At 41.1% G+C, this 19,520-nt stretch overlaps 1 protein-coding gene across 3 annotated transcripts; it reads left to right on the top strand.

The window, feature by feature from the left end:
- The first annotated feature begins 83 nt into the window (after nt 1-83).
- Nucleotides 84-13,813, top strand: LOC118282958 (coiled-coil domain-containing protein 138-like). 3 transcript variants are annotated; one of them, XM_035604539.2, is made up of 15 exons: nt 84-421; nt 1,129-1,168; nt 1,470-1,584; nt 1,670-1,770; nt 2,071-2,237; nt 2,538-2,675; nt 2,925-3,044; nt 3,651-3,728; nt 3,892-4,011; nt 4,370-4,522; nt 4,643-4,759; nt 6,591-6,801; nt 8,449-8,622; nt 11,860-11,998; nt 13,166-13,813. In XM_035604539.2, exons 3-15 carry the CDS (start codon nt 1,487-1,489, stop codon nt 13,290-13,292), a joined length of 1,743 nt encoding a protein of 580 aa, XP_035460432.2. In that variant the 5' UTR covers nt 84-421; nt 1,129-1,168; nt 1,470-1,486; the 3' UTR covers nt 13,293-13,813. The 3 variants fall into 3 exon arrangements, with proteins under 3 accessions (XP_035460432.2, XP_035460431.2, XP_035460430.2); XM_035604538.2 differs by having other exon boundaries at nt 84-751; nt 1,473-1,584; XM_035604537.2 differs by having other exon boundaries at nt 84-751.
- Nucleotides 13,814-19,520: the final 5,707 nt, after the last annotated feature.

Raw genomic sequence — 19,520 nt, 5'->3', positions numbered from 1 at the left:
GCCTGTGAAGTTGCAAGGAAGCACAGGTTGAAAACAAACCTCAATGGTCAAATAAAGTCAATATGATGCGAATTTTATCTAAATCCAGACTGCTAAATCGGTGAAGGGTGTATGCTGTTTGCAACCCTGTACAGCACAGCAATTCTTTAATGTGCAGTGACATGAGATTCAACCCTATTGATGAAAACAACAATTGGCTCTGACACGCACACTGTACATTATGTTTACTGTAATTGGCTAATATATAGCCAATAATATTCAACTACAACAATATTCACCGTAGGTGGTTTGTTGTGTATCTGAAAGCTACTGGTTGGCGCCGGCGTGCCCCGCTAGAGGGCGCTACTCGCGGCGAGGAGACGTTAAAGAGAAAGAAGCGTTGTCACGTGACCATTCATCCGCCAAATTTGGTTTGTTTCAGGTTTGTTTGTCCAATACAGTCTATGGTTTCTCCACGGCTCTTTAAAGAAGCGGGTGGCACCGGAAATGTGGTGATTTTAATTTCAAAATAACGTACATTACGCGCCCGAATAACTCGCTCTCACCAAGAGACGGCCGCGCGAAAGGGGCTTTAAGCCGAAAGTTGTCACCGGAAGTTTGTTTTTATTTTGAATGACTTGATACCGCTGGAAGACGAAGGTGCAGATAACGAAGCCCGGCTAACTTGTAAACAACTATGAACCGAATCGAGGCGGACGCAGCTGACACGGGGGAGAAGCTCGAGCAGAAACACTTGGAGAGGAGGAAACAGGTTTGAGTTTAACTCACAGAAGCAACGAGGCGCTTCCAGCCGGTGGAACAGTATTAGTGCTATGACCACTGTGATGCTAACCTCATTTACGCTCATTATCGAGCTAGCGAGTTCACCTAGCATCTGTATCGGCTGTTGGCTAATTGGAAAAAAAAAACTTTATTCAAAACTTAACTGAAGCAAGAAACTCTTTACAGTATTTTGAAAAGCCCCAGTTCTAACTGAGCTAAACAACACCAGCAGCGTTTTGAGCCACACCTTTGAAAGGTTTGATCTGTGTCTCCTCCAGCTGCGCTTATGGATATGACATAAAAGCCCAGCCTCGTTTGATATATGCATATTGATCTATGTACATCGATGTCTTGTTTTTGATTTAGTTGCCACCTTCAGAAGACATCCCCTCAGGATCCAGTGATGGTATGTTTACCACACACGAGCTTTCATATTGTGCTGTGACCTGTGACCTTCAGAGTTTATTGATTCGGCTCTATTAAGTCTCCAGCATCGTCCACATTCATAAACATTTCACTCGAGGACAGAAGTGAGAGACTGAGTGCCTTTATCGTTTAAACCTTTGCTCTCGTCTTTATGGTCTACGGTCCCACCCGCTGTATTTGCAGGTTGATGGCTGCACACTATTAAAACTAAACTTTTTATCACATAGTTTGTATATGTTTGTATCATACACACACTGTCTGCTTCACGTTTTCTCTTTCAGAAGCAGTGCGAAGGCTCATGTTGACCCACAGACCCCGGCGACAAAGCAAAGAGTTGAAATGCTACGGCAGAGCTTTAAATGAGCTGTTCAGAGCGGTTGCCAACCATCCTGAACAGTTAAGTCTTGTGACATTACAGTACTATACATATATATATATCACAATTTTACGTGTTTGGTGACTAGTATTGTGTCTTTCTCAGGTTTGGTAGTGATCACAGTCTGCATGGCAGCAACGAGGACCTGACGAGGGACTTTGGCGCTGCTCCACTTCAGGACTCTCGGGTGCTGTTTACAGAGACAGGTGAGTCCGTGAGTCAGAACTCCGAACAAGATAATCATCATAGCAGCTGCCGCACCAATCTCCTGGCGGAAATCATTTTAAAAATTAATGTTTTCCATTTTGACTTGATTAGTTCTTGCACATAAAAAAAAAATCAGGCCATAGGGATTTATCCGTGAATTTCAGCAGACCAAATTTTTGCAATTTATTTCTTAATTTCCTATTATCGCTGAAATTTCTGACTTTTCTTCACATTCTGTTTAATAAATATTGAAGATAATCAACCAACGCTTGGGCTCTACTTTCCCTCCATCTGTCCAGATGTGACCCTGCCTTCCTTTCTGGATAATAGCCCTGGGTCCAATGAAACTGAGGAAGACAGAGAGTTACAGAGAGTTCACATATACCCTGACTCATGCCGCTCCTCCTCATCCTTGGTACTCGTAAAGGTTTACCAAGAAATGATGACCATCTATGAACAGCTGAAGGTGAGAGAGCCGAACCACTGTAATGACAATCTATCAGAAATTTATAGAAAAGGCAACTTGCTGTATTGTTACGTGTATGGCATCAGAGAGCACTTTCAGATATGTGTGCAGCATCACCCACCACCTAAGATGCAGATAATATTAAGATACAAGGGAGCTTGTGTTTTTCTTTGCCTTTTCCCAATACTGGTATTTTGAAAATTGCAATGAGTAGTTTTGAGTTTCAGTGGTGAGACTGGGTTAGAGAAGGAATGCTGTTTCTAAATTATAGTTGGATAAAAAAGGCTGTGTTGTGTACAGGCAGAGCGACAAGGCCACCAGCAGTGGGAGAGGGAGCTGCAAGAACGAGAAAGGAGGCTGAAACAGCAGGAGGAGGCGTTTGGAAGGCTGGCCGGCCTGGAAGAGATGCTCCATACTCGCATACTGGCTGTAGAGGAGGTCAGACACACATTCAATTCAATTTTATTTGTATAGCGCCAAATCACAACATACATCGTCTCAAGGCACTTAGTGAGGTCGAGACTTCACAATATTACAGAGAAAACCCAATAGTTCCACAATGAGCAAGCACTTGGTGACTGTGGAGGAGAAAAAACTAACCCATGCCCTCGACTCAAGACCTGTTGGCTAGTTTGCCTGAATCTCTGAGGTGTTTCCATGTAATAATCTGCCCTGACGTGTCATCAGAAACACCAGCAGGAGCTCAGCCAGCTGCAGGATCTCCTTAGAGAGAGGAACAAAGAGAACAGGAGGCTCAAATCCAGCTTCGACACCATCAAGGAGCTGAATGACAACACAAAGAAACAGGTTAGAAGTGTTTACGTTGTGTCCGTTAAGCTGAGTAAATGTGTAACTGTTGACCACTGTGTATTTTGTCTTCAGTTAGGGAAACTATATTAAAACTTGCACAACCAGGACTAACCACACTGAAGACTATACAGCCTATCTTGCTGCTCATTGTGTCAAAAACTAGCTAATGTTTGACTTTATTTATTTATTTCCAAAATTAAAGACACTGATACTGATCAAATCTGCATTACATCATGGGTGAAGGAGTACAGGGATTAAACCAAGCATTTAGTATCTTGGACCATTAGAGGGCAGTATAACACAAACCTCATGTTTGGATGTTGAATGATAGTGACAACAATAATGATGATCTTTACCCTGAGAGTAAAGTGCTTCACTCATTTAATTCATAATGATATTAATAATGATAATGATAACACACCATTGATGTAGGGTCAGAGTTTACACTAGTTTTTCTTGGTGTCCCCTGGGAACTTTGTTGCTGTTGATGGAAGGCCTCTTTTTTCCAGAGGCAGATTTGTGTATAAGGAAATATAATACTTGATTTTATATCCACTGTTCTTGCATAATAGTTTGACAGTCTCTGATTTTTTGTATCAACAGCTGAATGAGCTGAGTGAACAGAACAAAAAGTTGGAGAACCAGTCCAAGAGGGTGCAGGCTCGACTCGAGAACCTTCAGGTGACGACACATAAGTCGAGTCACAGATAAATTGTGATTTGGGCGGTCACCTTTCCAAAAATAAAGTTTGAACAAAGTTAAAATGACACGCAACTAATATGAAGAGGTCAAAAATTATAACCCTTCACACATTTATTATTTGGCCTTTTAATTAATTTTTCAGAGGAAATATGAACTCAGCAAGACACCAAGAGGCTGTCAGAAGGACGGCGTTAAGAGCTTCGAGCCAATGAAACCATCCAAAAATGAGAGAACTGCTGTTTCTGGAAAACCTAGCAGCAAGGTATTTCATCGCGCGCGTACAGGATTGGTTCCAATCGTGGTCTCATTACTTCATTTCATTGTTAATTGAAAAAAATAAAACAACACTTACAGTGTTACAGTATTAGACACACTTAGTCACTCATGTACACATTCAGACCAGAAACATCACATTCACACTCCACAGACTACTTTCACCCTCCCTGACGCCTATATGTCCTATGGCTGAACTGCAAATAGACGTACTGAACCTGTCAGATGACAAAGGTCTAATCAAAATATCATCTTGAGCTCCAGTAACTATTTTGTGACAAAGAATGTTGAAGATGACAGATCTTGCAATAATAATTGAACCCTTTATTTCTCCCTCCTTCCTGTAGGGCAGCTCCAGTCCCACCCCAACAAAGCTGCTGGCCCTTTTACTGGACTGGGTTCTTGATGGACGGACGTTCTCATCGGTAGCGTCAAATGACGGGAAAGGTGTGGAACAGTGTCTGCCTCTGAAGATTGTGCTCAACGACAGATGCCTCCAGGTGGCACCTTCATTCCAGCTACAATCTGACCACTGAATTTGGTTATAACTCTCCTCCAGCACATGATCACAAAAACAGTTCCAATGCATTTAGTGTAACAAGTTATCATTTACTCCCTAGGTGATGCCGTTATTAGCAGATCAGCTTCATCACACTCCTTTGACGGAACCGGACCTCCTCCTCAGCCTTCTTCGCCTCATCCACTGGGCTCTGAAACACTTGGACAATAGCGCACAAGTAATATGATTATTTTTTTTGGTAAATTGGGCTGTTGTGGCAACTGGTTACAGTATATATCAAAGAAAAAATTTAAAGGAGGAGAATAAGTGGAGGATGTGGGCTATTAACCTCACTTGTGAAAAAAAAAGAAATTAAGACAAAGACTATCTGGAGTCTAGCACCGAGGCTGCATTTTTTTTAAATTGCAATAATTCAAAGCGTGAGCTTGGTGTTCCTGTTGGCTTGACTTATTATTTTACTGGCAAGGTCACAGCACGTCTATCAGAATTTTTTTCACCAGACCTTTTATCGATTGGCCACAATGAACAAGCGACATTACCTTAGCTAGCTAGATAGATAGATAGATGTGTGTTTTTTTTTTTTTTTGAATGACTTACAATGATTTTACAGTGATCAAAAGATGTATAGCCTAGAAAATTACCTATCAGAAGCTAGATACTAGCCTTAACTTGACAAAGAGATGTGCTGTGTTGGTTTTTAGTCAAATATTGACTATTGTAACAGTTCACATTTTCACTATATTTTAAAATGTGAAGTGCAACCACCTAAATTGCTGTTGTATACAAACTGCTGTTCTTCCATGTCTCCAAAGGGAGTGTCAATTAAACAGGGAGCCAGTTATTTAAATAAATAAAAAAAATAAGTTTTTGGATATCAACACTTTTTTTATTAGATGTTCTGGGCTGTCAGAAAGTGACAGTACAGGAACGTGAGGTCACAACAATACAGCTCTCATTTCTCTGGTCTGCATCTTTCGTAGTTATTGGTGTTTGGCCTCGCAGGAGATGAGAGCCGCTGGGTCACTTTCACAACACCGTGACGCGAAAACCAAACGTGACACATGATATCCACTTCATCGCCGTGTGGAGGTCCTGTCGAGTTCTATCTTGTGTTCAGTTGAGAAGCGCGGTTATCTGAAGTCCCCTGCCCGTCGTCTCTGTGCTTTGAACAGAGTCTACATTAGAACAGGCTGTTCCTGTGTTATGGCTTATATAGGGAAGTGTGTCTCGCTTCATTATTCGGCCACATGGCCAGAATGCCCCCTTGGGAACCCCCCCCCCCCCCATAACAGATGCTGTGCATCAGCCATTGCTGGTTGAAGAGGTGACGGGTGATATGACAATTTACCTCTTATACGCATTGCCACTTTGTTGGCTTGATAATTTGCCGCAATCTTCATGGTATAAGACCAAATGTCAGCCTCCAGCCCATAACCCTCACGTTCAGCTCAGTGTCTGAACTCTTAATTCCTTCTTTGGGCCAGGCTCCAGCCTTCACCCCCTGCCCCGGACCACTTATTCTCTCCCCACAGCCTCCAGCCTCCAAGCTCCAGTCCTCTTCTCCCACCCTGCTGCAGGGAGCTTGGCCCCTCTGTGTTTGTTTGTCAGGCCATGTCATATCTGCTCAGTGACATGCTTGATGTTTAACTGGAATCACATGCTCCCTTATTGCTGCAATATGTGTTCACTCTTAAGACAAAAACCAACCACTATTGGGGCCACAGAACATAAATGGAGGAAGGAAGATGTTACTCAAACTCTCAGGGAATAGTAGGCGGCGAGACGTAGTTTGAAAAGCACCAGCTCGTCATAGCACACAAATGTTTGATGGTAGCTGTAGTTCACTGCATTAATCTATTGACTCCATTGGTTATTCACTGACCATGTTTGTTTTTTTAAGCCTTTTGATGAATGTCATTCAAGACATATCTCTTATTTTTGACTGTTATGTAACAAGTAACTGGAAGAGTGTGGGCAGAGTTATGTATTTTGAGCAATAACCAATGTGTTTATGCCAATACAGTTGAATCTGTGTATTATTTTCGCAGCACGTAGCGCTATCTGCCACTCTGCGGCGGATAGGAGAGGAAATGTCAAAGCCTGCAGCCCAGTCAGCAGTGCTGCAATGTGAAGGTCCAGCCCTGCCCAAGTCCAGCAGTGAGATAGCTGGACACCTCAGGAGCTGTCCCCTGTACCAGAGCTCCTGTCCTCACACGCGCATCCTGTCCACCCTCATTATCCTCCGTACGGTCACACAAGGTATTTTTACAGACTTGTATGTCGGGAAATGGGGAACATTTACATTTTTCGGACAAAAACTTAATATGTGACCTTTAGATAACACTAAACACGCATGTAGCAATTTCTTGATGGATCAAAAACAAGAGGTAGTGCCATTGTAGTTGGTTACCTGGCCTGACAATCATGGCATAGTGATGTCACAGTTAACCTGGCAAAGCGATTTAAGTCGACCTAGAAAATGTGAGCAGTACATCTGTTACCACTTATCACGTGCCACTATGTTAGCACCCCACCTGTGTAGGTGTGAATTGACCGACAGAGCAGTTCATTAAAACCTTCAACTGAGCATTGTTATCGGTAATACTTAGCATGCTGATTATAAAAACACCATTGATAGTGATAATAAAATATGATACAGCAGTTTGTGCCCTGTCCGTCTGTGCCCTCATCAATTACAGTCGATGAAACAGTGCTGTGTCAATCAGTTCAACTTACTATGACATGTTGGCATAAGTGATGGTTATCCTGCACTGTCCATCACTGTAGTTCAGACTGAAATATCTCAACAACTACCTGAGAGATTGCCATGAAACTTTGTACAGACATGGTCCTAGTGATCTCCCGAGTAAATTGATATGAATGTTGGTACAGCCCCTAGGGGTCTTCAGAGGAATGTATGCTAATGACCTGGGTGGCACTAAGAGTTTTCATCTACCGCCAACTGAAAATTGTCAAATGCCATGACTTTTAAGCACCGACATTAGGTTAAAATTTCAATGGCAACATTTAGGAGTGAGACAGTTGTTTAAAGGGTCATCTGGTGACTACATTGATCACCAGATGAGATGTAGCAGGATCTTCAAGTTGGGAAGAAGTATAGTCAAACATCTGTCAGCCACAATCTGTAGCTCATTTAGAGAAAAGGGGCGGGGGGGATCTTTTACCTACCTTTTCTTCTCTCCCTGGACTCACACACTATAAATCTCAAGGCACACAGAGTGGATGCAGCCTTCGTGTCCTGACATATTTTATGAAACTCTCTTCTAAACTGATCTTCCATCTGCTCGTAATGCTTCAGGGCTCTCTCACTATGTCTCTCAATATACTGTAATATTTTTTCTGTCGATCTGCTTTCCAGGTCAGCTTTCTCCCCGTCTGGACTGATCTAATACCAGATTAGTAATAACAGTGAGATGTGTCGTCCCCTTCATATTTGCAGGGATATTACACATCATACAGAGCTTTTTTTTTTTGCAGGGATATTACACATCATACAGAGCTTACTGAATCCAGTCCCCCAAAAAATAATGAATGGATTTTGGACTTAAAGTGGACTGCAGAAGAATTTGTGACCAAAGTATAGAAGTGGAGTATGAGAAAGAAAGGAAACATGGGTCACAGTTCGTGGGGGGTGGGGAAGGGTTGGTGGAAGAGTAATTTCCTGTTGCTGAATAGGTACAACACCAGTAACAATAGAGTACAGTATACAGGACAAGAGATTTTTCTCCATAATTATTTTTAATAATAACATAATTAAGCTTACATTCCCATTCTGTTTCAGCAGAAAAACTACTATGTCAACATAAGATGATAATGACTTAACATTTAATTTAAAACAGAATGAAATATATCTGTGTGTAAATATGTTTCTCCCCATGGCTGCAGCTGACGTGCGGGCCCAGGCCCTGGACAGCCTCCACACCGAGCTGGTGTCTGAGGAGCGCCGAGGCCTGTTTCTCCACTACGGAGGATTGTGTGTGCTACTGATGGTGTTACAGGCTGGCCGCAGCTCCTCACACACACCCATGGACATCCTGATGCAGCTAACTGAACCGTCCCGTAAGCATGTGTCCAATAACACACCAGCTTTATATTATCGTCAGACTGCACCAAGGGTGATGAGCAGCAGGTTCAGTCCTCGCATGAAGGATCTGTACAATGTACATGAATTCAATTCTCAGATTCACATTAAAAGAAGAAAATTGCAGAATATTTTAATGCATTTTTAGATAATGTCAGTATTGAACAAATGAGATCTTCAATAGAAATTCTGCTGTTTTCTTATAGATTTTTTTTAGAAACCCAGTAGTCTCTGGACCCGATGTGCTGGTAAACACAAAACACAGTTGTCCTAAGAAACATTAACCTCATTTTTTTCCCATTGCCAAACAAGATTTGTTCATAGGTTATAATCAAACTGGAAAATGAACGTGACTTTGTAAGTTAGTGAATCCTCACCTGTGACCTCGAGAGTCAGTTTTAAAATTGCCTGGAGAAATCGTCTGTGCTCGACGTGGCCTCGAAAGCTTCTGTAATCACTCAGATTTATAGACTGTCTTTACGATCACTATTTACTTTGATTAATACCAGTTCCTCCTGCAGTATCTCTCCACCCCTCCCCTACATATACAAACCACATGTTTTAAGAAAAATAAACGGTTTGTTTGAACTCACATCAGTCATAAGCACTGGTCAGGCAACAGATTGCAGATTTCCAACAGATTTGGAAGTTGTGGGCACTTTGGACGTCCACCACCTCTGGGCTCTTTTTATTGAAGACGTGTTTGAAGATGGACATGGGCTGGGGGGGCGAGAACGGCTGCAGTGCGTTTTCATGGAATGGCGAGTTTGGCACGGCTATGAACCATATCATTTTTACTCTGTTGTGTGCGCTAACACACAGCAGAGCCAGATGCTACGACTGAGGCCGGAGCTGTACGTGTGTACATAGCTGTGTGTATGGGGGGGGGACTTAAAGTCTAGCAGGACTTGCTAATGATTATGTTTTACAAGCGGTAATGAGGGAAGACGGTAACAGGGCGTGGAGGAGGGGGGGAGAGGCCTACACCTGAATATTGCCAATAAAACAAAACAAAACAAAGAGGGCTAGTTGTACACAAAACACACAGAGACAGGATGTCTGTGGTCATTCTGCAACAACTTGATTGCTTGTATAAAGTTCAATCACACACTCTAAAATTTGCACAACACATTTGGTGAATGGCTGAAACTGCCACTCAAACACACTTGGTCACTGCGTTTTACAGGCTTTGACTGATGTCTTGGTAAACAGTGAGCACATTAACTTCCAAACTTCATACTTTAAATTCAACCTCCGTGGTCACATATGGACCCACTTTCTGTGTGTGTTTGGATTCTTTTCAAGAGGAGTAGTGTTTGCCATTATATTTTTGTAATGTTTCAGGTGCCTATTTTTTTCCACCCCATTTGTTTATCACATCACCTATGTAATTCACGGTCAAACCAATGAGGAATGTTTGTGTGTGTACAATGTGGCACACATTAAAAAGGATTAAGATCAGAATGGGGATCAGACGACTGCACAGTTGTTACGCTCCTGGTCTTAATGTGATATGATAGAAAGTGATTTTATTGCCTTTAAAGAAAATGAATCAATTAATTGTCTAGTTAATGACGATTTACTGCTTCACCTTTATATTACTGTAAATTGTCACTTTTGCTCTGACAGAACAAGTTGATTCAAGGTCTACAGTCTGTGGTGAGGGCCACAGACTGTATATTAAAATTGTCGTAGTCACCAGCCTGTATTCTACGGAATGACCAGCAGAGGGCGACTCCACTGGTTGCAGAATGAAGTTTGTTTCTATAGAAATCTATGAGAAAATGATTCTACTTCTCACTTGATTTATAACTTTAATGAACATGTTCCTAAGGAGTGTATGGTCTCGATCTCTAGTTTCAAGTCGTCTTAAATACAACGTGATGTTCATTTTGAAAATGATGTAGGTGTAAGTGGACGTGCAGTGGACAAGCTCTCAGTCAGACCCACCTCACGATCCTCCAGATACTTTAACTTTGAGTGCACAATGAATTAAATGTTACATACGTCGTCATGATGAAATAAGCGTGTGATGGTGACTTTGTTCATCTTTCTCAAGCCTGAAAACTGATCTTTGCTGCTCACAGATTGTATTTATTCCGATTGAGCTCCTTCCCTTTGATGAGCACAAAGGGGTTAAAACCTGTTTATTAATGCATTAATTAATTAATTAATAATAATAATACATTTCTTATTTTTTGTCCAAATAATAATGTTCACCTGTGCTTGAACGTTAAAACTTTAGATAGTTCAACATGCTAACAATGTGACACATATTGATTATTTAGGGTGTAGCATCCTAGTATTCAAAGTTATTTATTGAGTTATCCAAAAAAGGTGATATTATTATTTGCAGCACTACACTGCTACCCACCTCACAAGTTAGTTGAATTTATGATTATACTCAGCCACGTGGAAAAACTTTAGCTGACAGCTGTATTATCCATGGATGTTTTATAGATGATCAGGAGAGGTGATGCTTTTCCTGGACCAAACCCTCCATTCCTGCTCTATCCTTCTCATTTCATCATGTCCTACTTAACCTCATCCTTTCTTATCGGAACCTGATCCTCTTCCTCCCCGTCCAGTCTTCTCCTGTGATTTGATGCCAGCAGAGCCGCCGTACAAGCCGGAAGAAAAGAAAAAAAAAAGTCCCTCTGTGGCTCAGATTGTATTCCCCTCATCCACATGCATGGTTCATGACAGCGGAGAGTCACTTTTTTTTGAAGGAGCAGGAATGTGACTTTAGTAGAAACAAATGTTTGTTTACTAGGAACCGACTAATTTTAGGCTTTCATAAGGTCGGCATTTGCTTTTATTAATCTAAGAAATGTGCAGCTCCCATCTGTGCGGGTTGATGCTGATGTCCCTTCTCCGTTTCATCTCCCAGTGTGTGGTTTTTTTTTTTGTTTGATGAAGGGGAAGGTCAGAGTTAAAAGTGACAATGTGGACGCTCTTCCAAATACAATCATCACAGAATCCTTCTGACCGGCATCTGTGCCCTGTCTCATTCAGTTTGATCGTTAAAGTGTTTTCATGGTTTGTTTGCGTGTCCGTTAAGTTTTCATTTCTATGCTAATCTAAAGAGTATGAGTTGATCATTTCCATCTCTTCAGAAGTTTTCAACGTTGAGTAAAAAAATGTGGTCTTCATCAGCGAAATAGTTTTGATAAATTCCTGCTCTCTCTGCTATGCTTGTTTCTGTGTGCTTTTAGGCTACCTAAATCGCTTCCTGGAGACGTGTAGCTGCGAGAAGTTTTTCCGAACAGCATCCCAGCTCCTGAAACACCCTCGTCTGGAGCTCCCATCACTAGAGAAGCTCTCTATCCTTCTGCAAAAGCTCTCCAGCAACAGGTAGGCACACTGAGCTCCAGACTGATAACATCAAACACTGATCGGTGTGCGCTGATCATGGCACCAAGTACCTGGGTACTTCCACGTATAGGCGCATATGCTTGCACACACTTGTATCTCGCCTTTCTCTCCCTCAGCATAGACTGCTGGAGAGAGAAAACATACAGCTAGGTTTCATTTCCCTTTCTTGTGATACGGAAAAAGAAGCAATGAACCAGAGTTGGTAGTTGCACGTCTATGAACGGTGACCAGCTCGAGGTAAAATTATTCAGAAAAGAAACAAGACCATTCGACTGAGGTATTTGGTCATAAACCAACGTCTTGGACAAACTCCACTCCGTGAAAAGTCATAATTCATGCTAAAGGGCAGCATGAAGTCTGTTTATAAAATAGGGATGAAACTGTTTAAAGATTTCAAGGTGAACCACTATGAATTTCCTGGTGGTTAGTAATAACGCCATACATTTTAATTATCGTTAAAACTGCATTTGATAGCTGCACTTTGAAAACCTCCTGGTGAATAGTGTCCAACATCAACCAACTTTGGCAACAGTCTCCCAGACTCAGGTGCAGCATATGCAATGTGCGTTTGTTGTGCATCGATTGAAAACATGGCGTTAAGCAAAGGGCAAAAAAAGTCATATTTTCATTCCATAAGAGTGCTGAGGGAAACTTGAGTGAAGACGGCCACATTGTCTGCACTTCATACAGAGAGAAAGTTTGCCGCAACACTTGTAATGCAAGGTAGGTTAACTTTTAGTTCAGTGAGTGCATGGTGTTGGTACTTGAATGGTGGAAAATGTAATGTTTTGTCAGTCTAACTTGCTAATAGCTTGTCCATAATTCAACTGACGATTTCAGTGTTAACTACTCTTGTAAAAAAAACGCCACATGTTGTTGGGCTGCTGTTAGTGTCGTGTGTCTATCCGTCCATTTTACACAATGAAGTGTTGCGTAGTTTATTTTCGTAGTTGGGCGGCAACATACTTTGTTCATTTAAAATGCATCTGTTGTTGAATTTGTTGTATAAGTGTTCAAGCGGTAGAAAAACACTATAGACTCCTGTACAACTACTTTAAATGTATGTCAATTGTTGGGCTCTTGGGAATATGTTCCTTGAATGTCTTTAGACTGACGACTGTTTGTTTTTTGTTCCGTTTCTTCCAGGAAGAACCGTCGTCTGTTTGAGCTGTCCTCTCTCCACCTCCAGATTCAAGAGCTGTATCACAAAACCAATCAAACGCACACTTTCCTCGGCCTCAACCTCAGGTCCATTCTCCACAACCTTAAATAGACTGTGCACACACACACATATACATGTTTCTGTCCCGCCTGCTGGAGTCGGGGTCTCAAAAAGCTCAGACTTCCCAGTTAAAAGAAATTACTTAATTTGTATTATCTTGAGCACGCTGCTCGATCTTTCATGTCTGTACTGTATGTCCGACTGTATAGCATTTGAACGCACCACCCTGCTCTTTAACATATGCAGACCCACATTCTTTATTTATGTTGTGATGTTTTTTGAAGTTCTTTAGTCTGTCGGAAGTACTCTGTTAACGTTGTGTATGTTTTGCACTTTGTGACTCCTCTGCTTTTTGTGTTCCACAATGCTAATCTGATGTTTTTGTCTTTTCTTTTTTGTGTGATAGAGGACCCTTTATAAAAATGAGTGCTCATACTTTGCCTGTGGCTTTAATGGGTGTCTCATGTGCTCAGAGGAAGAGAGAGGCTTTGACTATGAAGCTTTTTAAAGGCAATAAACAAAAAGAACTAAAGAACGTTAAAATTGGACTGTATATGAAATACTGAAATCCATATGTTTTGTATTAACGTGTCTTATTTGTTTGCATGGGTGGGTGGAAGGGAGTAATGGCCTCAGTATGGGACACACTAGTCGGATTGGGTGATGGAGAGGATTGGAGAGTCGGGTATTTAAAACACGTTTTTGACTGGTCTGGATTTGAACAGGGGGGCCACCCAATTTTTTAAAGCCCTAGAGCATCCATATTCCTAAACTAATTTCTTGTTAATTTCTAAAACATCTGTTCATGTCAGGGTTCTAAGATGGTGAGATCTGCTGAATAATGTGCCTTTGGATCACATTTATTGTTGAATATGTTTACAGGATTAGTCACAGTCATTACATGAATTTACAGTTAATAATGAAAGTGAACATTAGGCGCAAAAGAAGCTTAGTTTCTGGGAAAGGAAGATTTTTAAAATTGAATGTGTAATTATAATTTGCCAGTCTCTGTAGAGACTGACCGAACTTTGGTTTTAGTTTAAAAGAGTTCACACAGTTCTCAAACATGCATGCATTATTGATATCAGTCTTCATATCAAAATGTTGCCTTATTTGTCATATTCCATCAAATCTTTTTGATACATGATTACAAGTATTTAAACGTGTGGGTTTTAAAACAAATGGGTATAATATTCCTGTTTAATGTAACATGTTGGCCGTGTGACAGTCAGTGTGTAACCTGGAGCCTTCAAACCACCTCAATGGGGAAAACATTTGAGAACAAAGATGTTTGAAATGAAATGTTCTGCCAAAGCAAATGCAACCTGTTTTAGATGTTTGAGTTGAAGTAAGTCCTTGAGTGATTGCAGACACTTGGAAACTGTTTACATCTGCACCAAGCATCACCCGTTAATACAATACAGTACAGTAGTCCCACCGGCGGAATTCGAGACGCGTTGGGATTTGAATAAAAAATGGGCATCATCCAGGCAAAGTACCATGGAAAGCATCAGAAATGGAAATCTGACAAATTTAACGGCATCATGCGTCCCTAATACGAGCTCAGCCACTACAGAACTGCACCGCATTTACTTGTGTTGATCTGTTTGGAAGCTTCTGGAGCTCACAGTTTTGGGTCTGCTGTGATAAAGGTTCAGGAATGAGCTGTAGCCTATAGTTAAGCCCATTTAATAAGGAATGTTATTGCCCCAAATGACTTGGGTTTTTAACCACTTCTGTTATTATGTGGCAGGCACCAGAACCCATGCAAGAACAATGGTCAAAGTTCTGCTGATATACAAAATGACTGGGGAAAAAAGCCTTATTTTTAGTGCCCTTTAAAAAGATTATTGTGCTGTTATCCTGTAAGTAGGGTCATTTTATTCTCTATAGTGGGTGAAACTAAATTACCAGGCCATAGATGAAGCAAAATCCCCCTCCGTCCTACCAAGCGTGTCAGCCTGATTTAAGTTTTTGCCTACCCTAGGTTCTTTACTTGGTTACTCTTTTACCGCTTCACCAACTGTAAACAGCCATGAGCAAAGGAGATTATGTCGGAGATAAAAGAGGATTTTGTTGGCAGGACCACGGAAGAGGAGAGTATTTACATTTCTCCCTCATTGGGGCTGTTGTGAATTTTGTCGCATCTGGATGATATCAAATGGAAACAACAGGCTTTATGATCAACAGAGGAGCACACGGTAGATGGATGCCACGTCAAAAAGCACTGATCCTGTGAAAAACATTTTTCGCCTAGCCGCCCATAGGTTACATGACACAGGTCCTGAACCCGGACCTTCGCGGGCGGTCTACTGGCGGCTAAAGACGCCTTCAATTGGTTGTGACTTGGTGATTATTTGCACAAATTGTCCCCAGTGGTAGTCCTTAACTTTCCATATCGCTCCCTAGAAACACGAAATCCTTCAATGTCACTTTAAGGCAGATGCAGTGGTTTGTACAATCACTCTATGAAAAATTATAATACGATTATTATCCCCTCTATCTGTCTTAGAGCGTGTCAGCTCAGCAGACGGAATACAAATTAATTGAAACCAGGAGTTCAGTGTGAAGCCGCTTGTCACTTACTGCCTCCATGATCTCATCTGTTGCTCTGGCAAAGCAGTAAATTGGAGCTATCGAACATAATGGGAACACATGACACCATATCAGAGTTGGACAGTTCACTGGCTCAACTGGCTTATGAATGCAATAATTTCAGATTACCAATCAAGAGCGTCCTGTAGCGAGCACGTGGTAGTTGTGGAATTTGAGTAATTTATTTATTTAATTTAGTTCATAAATCAGATTCTCTGTTTTCTAATCGTGGCCTGGCTTTGATTAAAGATGACCCTGAAGTGACGCGCTGCCTCTTTCCTCATGCAGGCTTGAAAGATGCTGAGATGCTTTGTAGTTTTTCCCCGCTTACGCAGGCACATGTCCGTTACAAATCTTTTTCCGACATTGACAATCGTAAACACCTCTCTGTATGATGCAGTCACAGCTAGTGACATCACAAACACGTTTGTTTTTAAGAGTTTATGACTATTTTCCATGACGACCTTCAGCTGATAGAATATGCTCACACAGCCACAGGATACAGTCGACAGCTGTCGAAAAAAGTAGACAGTGAAACTTTAGGTTACAATATTTCAACGCAAATTTGTATTCTCATGGTCGAAACTTGACATCAAGAGAATGAATCATATCAGACTATTTTTCATTAACATTCAACACATGCGCAATCGACATTTTCCTTTTCATCAATGGCCACTTCTATTCCCTAACCTTTTTTTAGTTGACTAATCCTAATGTACTTTCACCGTGGTGTAGTTGCCATAATCATGAATTATTGCTTCCTCGCGCAGATATTGCAGAAGGCCAGAATTTTCTAAAACCGCGGCGCTGGACATTTAAAAAGTATATGATGTCGTTGAATTAAATCATGAGGTTTGCAGAATTGTCCAATATTGATGTTTTTGTCTGCCTATGAATTTCTGTAGCGTATAGAGTTGTGGGTGCCTAGAGTGTATTTTTTACCAATATATAACAACTATGATAATGACTATATGGATATACAGTTTAAAATTTAAATTTGTTGTATAGCTGACATCAATTCAAGGTACAGGAATCTACAAATTTCTTCCAGCTTCCTTTCAAGCCTAATGGAAACGAGAGTCTGACAGGGAAATAGGTTTGGAGTGGAGTATCACTTTAACAAGGCCTTATTGCCTGTAGGCCTCCTTGGGGAACTGCCTACGGCTGATTTATTTACTTTCATGACTTCAGTGAGGTCTGGTCTGCACTGCAGTCAGCAGAGCGGTGTCTGGTCCGTGTTCCCTAACGCGGCTTTATGTGCTGATCTTGATTTGTGTCTTGGGCTTTTTTCAGTTGACCAAAAATTCGGAAAATTACTCGCCCTCCTCTGGTCTGGCTGGTGAAGCTCATTAAAATGTTATTTGGTAGGTGGGAGGAGGCTGGCAGGGGGAAACATTAGCGGTTCCACTTCAGCACAGCCATAAAATCAAGTCAAAGAGCGATTTGACGTGGCAGACCACCAAATGTTATGTCGTTCCCACCAGCCGCAATATGCATAAATATCCTGATTGAGTAATGCAATAAGGACATGGAGGTTGTGGTTATCTACCTGGCTGTAAATAAAGTAGCGTTTGAGGGAGCTGAGAGTGGAAGCAGCTGTCAGGGGTTACTCTTTGCAGACAAGGCTGAGCACGCTCGACTCGAAATTTCTGTTTGTTTTCGCTTATTTTATTTCTGTCATTAGAGTTTTACTATTCGCACTTGTTAAAATAAACAGAGCCATTTGTGTTTGATGCTGATTGTACTTTATAAGGCCAGGCGAAAAAATCCTGGCTAAGACTAGAATTTCTGTCTGCGCACTTAATGTTGCTCATCAATTTCTTTTCTTTTTTTTTAAAAATGCAGCAAAAATAATCTTAAAATCCCAGCAGTTGCATCTTGTTTGTTTAAATTTTATAAATTTGCAATTACCTTTTATTGGGGATTAGTAAGTATTATGAGCAACCCTTATTTAATTAAAAGCATGTTTTAGTGGATTTTTCCAAACTAGTACTGAAGCAGCGACAGCTGAAAGCACAGTTCATCCTGTGCTTTAGACATGACAAGTTCTGATCCAAACAAGTCCTTGGAAATACACCTGACTGAGGTGTGGGCACTAATACCACTGTTTATACTAATAATCAGGTGTTTGATGTGTTTGCAGGTGACTGACAAGGATGAGTGTGTGTTCATGACACAGTTGTGTTGGAGGTAAATGTGTTGAATAAGTCTAATGTTTGGCACTCCTTGCCCTGGAGAGTCTCTGCACGGCTTCATCCTCTTCATTTAAAGTCAAGCCAAGCGCTTATGACGCAAAAACCAGGCCCTGAAGACAGACAGACAGACGCAGACACGCACACTTCTGCATACAGATGTGTACCCACTCAGTGTGTCATCAGACGAAGTTGCTCCTCAAATTGGATGGATTATTTGTGGGCAATTATGACTGTTTGACACATGATGAGAGAAAGACCTCAATGCTGCCCCGACGACCCCACAGCAGCATCACTGGCATTTCCACCGCCAGGCCGACCTTCTATGAACCAGACCTCAGATCCCCAGCCAGCACATTCACACACAATCGTTTCGCTGAGGCCTTGGGAATCTTGGCAGAGATACATATCCGCACACAATGAGAGCCTGATGATAGAGTAGTTGGCAGAGAGGTGACAGCTGTAGTGTCTAATGCTATACTGCCACAGAAAAAGTCTTGAGAATGAAAAGAGGAACGGGTGCAGTATAGAGATTTGCATTAGTTGTCCAGGACAAAATCCCCAAAATTGAGAAAAACGTCATTGTGTCGATGCAGGTTGCATCATTTACTAATCCTTAGTATTAGAATAATGAAATGTAGTTCACAAAGGTTTTATATTGTTGTCCCTCATTTGTAAACAGTAAATAATGATAATAATGTTATTTATGTAGAAACCCCCATACAAATAATGCTATACAATGTGGAGAATTTGGTTATGTTCCATTCCAGAGGGAGAATTGGCTTCTTGACCTGCCAGTGGAAGAGATGAAAGTGCATTTGAAAGCGAGAACAAATGTCTGAATGAAGACGGGGGTCTATTAATCGTGTTAGTCTTTTTCCAACGAGCTGCTCCGTCATTTGATGAAGCATCTAGTTAATATGACACATTTAATGACCTTTAGTTAACTGATGGAGTTTTGAATGTGCTGGAAAATGTTGTGATTAGCGACTCTCCACTTGGTCTCTAAGTAATTGACCAACCCTGTCAATGTGTGCTGTAATGGCTACAAATGCACCGTCTGGGGAGGACACAATGACACGGGATCATTGACTGTATCAGTGTTATTCACCTTAGACATGAGACATATTTTTATATATAAGGTCAGTTCATGAAAAAAGAACATTATCCAAGTTCTAGTTCTTTGTACTAAAGTTAACTGTTTCACTATCCCATTGTATATGCTAAATATATTTATATACAATTTTTATAGTCAATTTGGTATGATTGCAAAAGCCCTCTCCTTTCTACCTCTACACCTGTGCTTGTAAATGTTTTTCATGATTTATTCTCCACTCAGGAGCACATAGTGTACATAGACACATACATTTCTGAATTCTTTTTTTGCCTTTGCTGGTTATTTTCCTCCATTGTTTAGGCTGTATGTGTCAGATTATTTACCCTAATTTAAACTGTGCTGTTTGTTTTAATTTGTCGGCATAATTATGTTATA

The sequence above is a fragment of the Scophthalmus maximus genome, chromosome 14, assembly GCF_022379125.1.
Source record: "Scophthalmus maximus strain ysfricsl-2021 chromosome 14, ASM2237912v1, whole genome shotgun sequence".
Taxonomy (NCBI): domain Eukaryota; kingdom Metazoa; phylum Chordata; class Actinopteri; order Pleuronectiformes; family Scophthalmidae; genus Scophthalmus; species Scophthalmus maximus.
This window is presented reverse-complemented; position numbering and strand designations above follow the sequence as displayed.